The sequence below is a fragment of the Astatotilapia calliptera genome, chromosome 20 (assembly GCF_964374335.1).
Source record: "Astatotilapia calliptera chromosome 20, fAstCal68.1, whole genome shotgun sequence".
NCBI lineage: Eukaryota > Metazoa > Chordata > Actinopteri > Cichliformes > Cichlidae > Astatotilapia > Astatotilapia calliptera.
Genome location: NC_137441.1, coordinates 29,104,912 through 29,113,672, shown reverse-complemented (window position 1 = coordinate 29,113,672; position 8,761 = coordinate 29,104,912). Strand labels below are relative to the sequence as shown.

The 8,761-nt window shown below is 42.0% G+C and overlaps 1 protein-coding gene across 1 annotated transcript in view; it reads right to left on the bottom strand.

The window, feature by feature from the left end:
- Positions 1-8,451, bottom strand: part of xpc (xeroderma pigmentosum, complementation group C) — a 10,531-nt gene extending 2,080 nt beyond the window's left edge. The window contains exons 1-12 of the mRNA XM_026154683.2: positions 8,148-8,451; positions 6,698-6,997; positions 6,478-6,574; positions 5,855-5,939; positions 5,611-5,765; positions 5,306-5,426; positions 5,114-5,203; positions 3,020-3,886; positions 2,566-2,726; positions 2,266-2,347; positions 804-935; positions 510-679 (exon numbers count right to left, since the gene is read on the bottom strand). Coding sequence (XP_026010468.2) covers positions 510-679; positions 804-935; positions 2,266-2,347; positions 2,566-2,726; positions 3,020-3,886; positions 5,114-5,203; positions 5,306-5,426; positions 5,611-5,765; positions 5,855-5,939; positions 6,478-6,574; positions 6,698-6,997; positions 8,148-8,259 — 2,372 coding nt within the window. The 5' untranslated portion in view covers positions 8,260-8,451. The remainder of the gene's footprint in view (positions 1-509; positions 680-803; positions 936-2,265; positions 2,348-2,565; positions 2,727-3,019; positions 3,887-5,113; positions 5,204-5,305; positions 5,427-5,610; positions 5,766-5,854; positions 5,940-6,477; positions 6,575-6,697; positions 6,998-8,147) is intronic.
- Positions 8,452-8,761: the final 310 nt, after the last annotated feature.

The window sequence follows — 8,761 nt, the reverse complement described above, 5'->3', positions numbered from 1 at the left end:
GTAACAAGTGCATTTATTTCATTTCTTTCTTTAGGAGTAAAAACATCCTGATTTTGATCTTTTTATTTTAAACACTGAAATGATTCAATGCAAATGCTCACAGAGAGGGATTTTACCCAAAGCCAACTAATGAGATGAAAATAAGCTCGCTGGAAACAATACAGATAAATTTGGAAAGCAACTAATTAAGCTTTCAAAAAAAACCAAAACAAAACCCGCAGTTGTGATTGAAATTTGAAGATACTGTTATCAGTATCTGCCTTCACAACTAAAACTTGAAAACAAACACAAACTGTTTTTTAAGAAAATATCACGATTTAATGAGTCTGTCTAGGAATCAATAATGATGTGCACGGGTCAAAAAATGCATGATTTTGTTTGAAAGTCCCTCAATATTGTGAAATTCTAACTCTCGGTGCAGTTGTTCATCCTGAGATTCTCCTGTATGACCGTATCCATCTGCTTAATTGTGTTTACACCCCACCGAAGGCTCCTCAGAGTCATCTTACACAGCGTGCGAGTATCCTCCATGGAAGTCGAAACCTGTGACTGCAGGCGCTGCATCAATGTTCAGTTTCCTGGCCACGCGGTGCAGGTTGGGCAACCTGATATGAACACAGCCCACCGGCAACATACAGGGTTTAAACAGGTAGACATTACCGTAGTCATTACGTGGGACCTGAGGAAAACATACAAAACCACAATGACACTGACGCTTTATCCTGTTGGTTCTTATGTTGCTCATAAAACTTTGTTTCGCTTAATCTTCTGAATGTGATGCTCAATCCCACACATATACATACCTTCCCATCCACGGCTATCGGCGGCTGGTACTCTTCAGTTTGCCATTCTCCAAACAGAGCCAGGTCATTCTCATCCTTCAGCTCAGACGTCATCCTGGCCTTACGGGAACGATTAGAGAAGCCCTTCACCATCTAAAAAGGAAAAGACGTGTTTATATTGTGAGTTCATAAAGTCACCAAAGCATTTCATGTTTCCATTATCTGTGTGTCTATTCAGTATGCAGCAGCCTCAGTCTGTTATGATTCCCCCTTCCTGTCACCTTGACGATGCCATTGATCCAATTGATCCAATTAATCCAATTAAGCCAAACTAGGATTTAATAGCATCAGTGCTACAAGAAGAATTCAATACATCTGCACTCAGCAGAACATCAATGACAGGAAAGGAAAGGTTTGCAAGATTTTACACCTTATATCATTTCATAATTACATCAGTCATTCTTCAAGACAAATATATCTCTAGCAATAACAGTTTATTCATGGGGTCAGGTTTAAGATCTGGGAGCAATATTGGTAGCATTCCATCAATTCCATATTATTAGTCCTTGTCCATGTATGCTTTATTCCTGTTGCCCACTTCTCATCAGTATGTCCTGGTTCCTAAATGCCTGATGTGGACCTTGTTAAGCTGGGCAATGTCTGAGCCGGTATGGCTTTGGCTCTATATCTCTCGCTCATGTTCTGAAGTAGGCTTGGGCGGGCCTAGCTAGGGGCCCTTACTGCATGCATGCCCTTATTGAGATTTGAACCCCTGGCTTATTGTCAGACCCACAATCTGGGATAAACCATGGAGCATCGGCTAATAGATCACGAAGATGGCCCCTGAGATGAGCTGCTACAAGAACACCTCCGGCAGATGAAGACAGACGGTGATGAGGAAAAGGAAGAGTAACAAGCACGGCCCATTGACAGATGGGAGGCACATCCAAGTGATTGGGACAGTGTACTGGAACATCTGTACCACATACACAACCAAAGGTGTGTGAGAATAACAGGGATAAAGTCCAGTGGGGGTTTGAGTTCCAGATTGACAAGCAGCTAGTGGTAAACCAACCTGACATAGTGGTGATTGACAAGAAGCAGAAGACCACAGTTGTGACAGATGTGGCAATCCCAGCAAGCAGGAACATCAAGAAGAAGGGGCATGGGAAAACACAGAAGTACCAGGAGCTGAAAGAACAGCTGGAGCAGATGTGGAAGGTAAAGTCCAAAGTGGTTCAAGTGGTAGCAGTACTCAGTGCAGGCTTGATCACAGGGCTGGTTCATTTAGAAAAACTGTGTTTTCATTACCAGGATAAACTCTCCTCCTCAGTCATGAAACATGCTAATGAACACCGCTCAGCTACAACTGCCTTCAGGTCAGAGTGTGACTGAGTTAAAAACAAACTGATGTAACAGAGAAACTAACCACAAAATGTCTCCTTTTGAGGAAGGGAAGAGAAGCAAACAAAAAAGAGCTTGCCTTGTATGGCTCCTCCCCTAACCGGACAGTCCTTGCTTCTTTCAGCCACGTGTCTCTGGAGTGCAGGGTGTGCACACAGTCCCTAGAGATGGATAAAGATTTAAACAGGACATGAATGACGACAGTCCTTTTTTTCCCCTCTCACACTGAAATCCCAGTTTTCCCTTGCTTTTTGGTTTAGCGATAAGACATAACTAACTAGGTTAACACAGACTGCACAGTATAAAAAGCATTATGTGCGATGGATTTCGAGGTATACTTGAACTAAAATGCATCTGTGATGAAAGTTTAACTAGTTACCGAGAGTATACTGGCTCCCCTCTGCAGTATCCCAGCACAGTGGCTGTAGGAGGATAGATGGCCTCATATTTCAGCAGGTGTCTCTTTAAGGCATACAGCGGGTGGTTCTTATACTCCGCTACAGACACTGGCAGGGGTTTGTTCAGAAGAGTTTTCTGGAGCTGGGAGAGCAGAGCAAAGAAAGAAATTGAAGTAGGTCAAGACATTGTTTCCTTTCATGCCATTCTTGCATTGTTAACGATGGGAGTAGCTGATGGGCCACAGCAATTTCTTGACTAGGAGGAAAGAATTCAATGTTAAAAATAGAGTAAAATCCCGTGTACATTGAACATTTCCTGCTAATCCATATGATGCATACAGGACATGTGATGTGGCCACTGGTTTTGGTAAGAAGAATTGTGCAGAAAAGTAAAAAAAAAAAAAAAAAAAAATCGAAAAAAAAAATCGAAGTCACCTCCTTGTCTTCCTTTATGTCTTTCTCGTCCTCGGGTCCCAAGAATGGCTCAAGCGTTTCCTCCCACCAGTCATCATCCACCCGCCTCTTCCTGGATGATGTCATCCAAGTCGGGTCATACTTCTTTCCCAGGTCTTTCACAAACCCGTCCCCGTCCACAGACACCACATATGTCACCGGTGTGGTTGCATTCCGGTAGCAGAGTTGAGGAACTCCAACACCGTGATCCACATCTACGCAAACCCAGGAAGCTGTTTTCTCCAGATACACCTCTAACCACTCGTCTGCACCTGGGCCTTCTCTCTTTGCCCCACTCCTCCTTTTTGTTCCATTGCTCGTTGTTCCTTCTCCTCCTTCTTCTTCCTCTTCTTCTTCCAAGTCTCCATCCTCCTCATCTTTTACCTGTTTTTTACCTCCACTGCTTCTTCTCTTTGGAGCTGCAGTATTTCTGCTGTGTGTGCCCTTGGCCTTCCCTTTCCCTTTATTCCCCTTTTTAGATTTAACCCCACTCTCTGAATCGTCACTGTCATCCTCACTGGTGGCTTGAAACTCATCTTCGTCACTAAGCCCTCCATCCTCCTCCCCTTCGCTGTTGCTCTCTTCCTTGTAGCTGACCTTTGAGGCAACACTGCGGCGTTTTGAGTTCTTTGGTCTCTGCCCCCCTGATACTACAACTTTCTTCTCTTCCTCCTCATCCTTTTCTTTCTTCTTTGCTTTCTTTCCTCCTACGTCTCCTTTGATCGTTCTCCCTCCTGCTGGTCTCTTGGTGCCAGGAGAAATCTTTGGCTCAGGGGAGTTTGTCTTGGATGATTCCTTGCTTGTGTTGCTCTTTTCTGGGGCACCAGCAGATGTTCTAGCCCCTTTGGCCTGCAGAAATGAGATATTTCCAACAGCATGTTTGTAAGAACAGAACAACCTTAAAATCAAATGGCAGACACCACTGCATATGCAATACTGCAATGAGTTGAAATACTGTATATAGAGGCATATGTAAGTGTGATAAAATTGGTGGCTGTATCCTTTTAATAAGAACCTGACACCACAGCTTAGGCTGTACCTTTTGTATTTTCACTTATATTACAGTTTATTCATTTTTTACAGGCTAAAGTATTAGGTAAAGTGTTTCAAAAGTATTTGCTCGTCTGCCTTCACATGCATATGAACTTGAGTAAAATCCCATATGATGTTTTTTCCACTCTTTCCAGCTACAACAGCTTCAACTCTTCTGGGAAGGTTTTCCACAAGGTTTAGGAGTGTTTATGGATATTTTTGACCATTTTTTCAGAAGTACATCTGTGAGGTCAGACACTGATGTTGGACGAGAACGCCTGGCTCATAATCTCCGCCCTTACTCATCTCAAAGGTTTTCTTTTGGGTTGAGGTCAGGACTCGGTGCAGGCCAGTTCCTCCACACCAAACTTGCTCATCCATGTCTTTGCTGACCTTGCTTTGCACTTATGCATTTCCATTGTTCTAGAGTCCAGTGGTGGCGTGCTTTACACCACTGCACCCGACACTTTGCATTGTACTTGGTGATATTAAGGCTTGTATGAAACCGCTTGGCTGTGGAAACTCCTTCACTGAAGCTCTCTACACAGTGTTCTTGAGCTAATCTGAAGGCCACATGAAGTTTGGAGATGTGTAGTAACTGCAACCACCGACCCAGCTCTGTGATTTTATGAGGCTTACCACTTCACAGGCGAGTTCATAGCTGGGATTAACAATCGCCTGTGGAATATTTAGTAGAAAGTACATTTCATGACTGGACTTGTTGCACAGTTGGCATCATATCACAGCACCACACTGGAATTCACTGAGCTCCTGAGAGCGACCCATTCTTCCACAAATGTTTATACAAGCAGTCTGCATGCCTAGGTGCTTGATTTTATACACCTGTGGCCATGGGAGAGACTGGAACACCTGAATTCAATGATTTGGATGTGTGAGTGAATACTTTTGGCAAAATGGTTTATTTTTTAATAGAAGGCTTTAAAAAATGTGTTCTATACATTAAACTGCAGCAGTTATCCAAACGTGACTGTTGTAATTATACCGCAGTGTCTTCTTAAAGGAAAAACAACAAACTGTCAGTACCTTGGCTGATGGGGCTTTGAAAGGAATCGGCTGCAAAGAAAGGACCAATCGGCAGAAAAGCTGCAGAGAGCGTAGGACCAAGAGAAACAGCTGCAGGAAACACAGGTGCATAATTATTTATTTTTCATTTGTACGTCGAACTAGGGGCACTGTTTTATAGAAAATGGACCGGTTTCATGCCAAACTACTAACGTGAGTCATCTCCTCGTGGTTTCTGGCTGAGAGGCTTGCCAGTCGCCTCTCGAGGAGCCTCTGGGGGTCCGGAACCTCTTCACAGGGAAGACTGGAGTTGAGGGTAAATGTTGCTCTAAACCTGGGAAAGAAGAGAGCCGGATGGATGGAAATGGAATCATAAGATATGGCGATAATTATAGAAGGCTACCAGTGACTGATGGCTTCTGAATAGTAGCTCTATTGTCCCTATTGTACAAATTTCTTAGTTTTACACATTCTAGCATTAAAATAGTTTCAGGAACTTCACATTTATAAGTACATACCATTTAAGCAGCCCAGAGAGGTAGTTTTGGTCGATGCGCTTAGCTGCCATGGTGAAGTGGACAGGCAGCAGCGACAGAGTGATGGCCAGCAGGTCTGGTTCACTGCACAACCTGTTGCGGAACATGGCGCTGGCAATCAGGCACATGAGGTGGACCTAAGAGACCAATCAAAGGTTCGGAACGTCAGGGATGAGCTAGAGAAGCACCATGAAAGGAAAGGTAGAACTAAACAGCGTGTTTTCACCTTGTGGGTGTCTATCAGCAGGTCCTTCTTATATCGGTTCACCATTCGCCTCAGATATGTCTCAAGTTCCGCCTGCTTTTTTTGCCTGGCCAATCAGAAATCACGATTATTGGGTTAAAACAAATATACCATTAACTGCACACCCATAGATAACGCATTTTCCACAAACTAATCACATAAACACACAATTACAGGTCCCTCTCCTGACACCTGTGGAGAAAATTCATACTAATGTACATTTGAATGAAACTCCATGACCCAAAAATGTTTTCCTGAATATAATGAGAGGATCGGGAGTTTGGAGACATCAGCTAACAATGTCTGGAGCTACATTCAGATTGTTTTGATATAAACAAAATCTAATTAAACTCAGAGCATGAACACAATGAAACTTTATTTAAATTATGCTAGTGATTCCTGAGTTTTAATAATGAGGTTGATTTGTTTTGATTGACTTTTGGATGTCTTCCTGTGTTCATTTCATTTTACAGATTAACACCTCAACTGTTTAAGAAATAATATCACAAAAAAGTCTGTTTTGCAACTCTTTTTTTAAAGAGCTATTTTATTTTCAAAAGTTTAGAATTTTATGTTGAGCATGTGCATATTCTATATTCACTTACCTCTTTCTGACTTCTGGGGTCTCGATCTCAATCTCCACAGGCTCAGAGGGCAGGACGGGTTCTAGAGGCTCAAGTGGACCCAGCGGCTCAGTTAGCTCTGATTAACACACACACACACACTATTCATTTCCTTTGTTTTCCATTACTCCCTGCTTAGCATAGGAATAAAAAACAAAACAAAACAAAGTGTTATTACAAATGTTACGGATTTTACACTTACCTTCCACTTCTTCCCAATCATCCTCATCTTCCTCCTCACTGTCCTCCCCTTCTTCTTCTTCTTCTTTCTCTGGTTTCTTGGTGTTCACCTTAAGCCGTGGTGGGGAGGTCACCATATCAAAGTCATCTTCGCTATCATTCTCCTCCATAATGGGTGACTCAAAGTATTTGCTGGTATTGACAGCAGAGCTGGTGTCAGATTGGGAAGACAATTTATTTCCTGCTGCTCGCTTTGAGGGCGCGCGGGGCTTAGGGATGACCTTCCTCTCTATCTTTTCCTCTTTATCTTTGATGTCCTCACCTGGTAAAACAGATTGAAAGATGTTTTGAAGCCTCTGTGCTTGACTGAGAATAAAGGAAAACACGTCAATACAAAACAGAAGTACAACCACCCTAAAAATGTATTATATTGCGAGCCAATTTTCTGAATGAAGATGTTTTTTCTTTCTTTTTTTGCTACAGAAAATTGACAAAAGTGCCTTAATTGTCTGGAGAATCATTTTTGTGCCACTGTAGGAAGTGCAACAGCATTGTTTATCTGAATGAAAACTACAGTTTATGAATGATTTACCGCAAAGCATGAAGGGAAGTGCTGATACTGGCCTATGAGTACATAAGATGGATGACCTAAATGCCTCTAACACTGAAGAATAAAGAAATCTATATGAATTTTTGATTCTTTAATCCAACGGAGGAAAAATCAACAATAAAAATGAAAAAAAAAAAAAAATTCCAGAAAAAATATTGGTTATTTTAAACCAGATGCTTGTATTAGCCTAAAATCTGAAAATTGGTTTATCACTACTATATACACCACAGAGATAATGCTCTTATTCAAATACACGTCAGAGATCACGTCTGAGAAGCTGCAGATAAACCAGCAGGATTAAGAAGTTAACACACACACTTACACCATCTATGCACAAAATATGGTTGGTGTTTTGGTATGTGGAGCACAGATGTGCATCCGGGCCAGCAGATCCACTTCAGCAACCATGCACATCCTTAAGCAGTGCACCTGGACGCTCATACAGTGCCTTTATGGTTATGGCCATAATAGCTCGATATTATGCATTGCCTCCAATAAACCGAAGCTTTGCATTGATGTGTGACATAAATTATATTTTTGTCACGTTATAACTGCACAAAAACTGCTTCTCAGAGCAGTCAGAGGGAATGGATGACAGAGGATGTGTTTTACATTTCAATTATTTTATAATATTGTGAAGTAGTATTTTTCATTTACTACAACTAATGCTGATGTTAGTCATCTGTGTGAAACTCTTCCTCAGATGAACGTGTGTAAGTTTATTCATGAACCCAGGCTCACTGTGCACAGACCGCTTAGCTAACCTCCCCTGTACTTCACTTAATTTCCTAACTATTGGGGGCTAGAGGTTCCATTTATTTAATGACAGACACACATTTTAGGCAACTCCGACTTTTCATACCAGCATTTTTTTTCTTCGCTCTTGTTTTTGCCCCGCAGCTCTTCGCTTTCAGCACCTGCTTCAGTTTCTTTGTGTCGCCCCCCGTGTTTGCGCACTCTCTCCTCCTCGCCATGCTAGCTGCCGTCAGTGGAAGAACTTTCTTTGAATAATAATATCCAGAGCTAGACGAGCAGTAGTCCTTCAGAGCTCCACATGCTGTTGTATAAGGGCGAGGAAACAGCAGTTACCCAACACTGCCATTCAGGAGTTTTCATAATACAAGAAACTGCACCCGGTTGTTGTGGAGGCCGGACCTTGACGTCATATCCGCTCTCCTGTCTTCTTCTTCTTCTTCTTCTTCTTCACTAAATAGATCCAATTCAGCTCCCTATAATTACAAGTTAACACCTGGATATTTATAAGTAGGCTGACACCAACATTTGTTTATAAATGGCTTTATGGTCTTATACATATATATACATATATATATATATAAAATGTGGTGTTTCAGGGAGGTGTAATACCACTTTTGGGCACTAAGGGGTGGTGTTGTGCTTTCCATAAGGTTTTCAACTTCGACAAAGGTCAGCTCCACATGCTCCTGGTAGTTAGGTTTCATATTAATACTCGTTTTT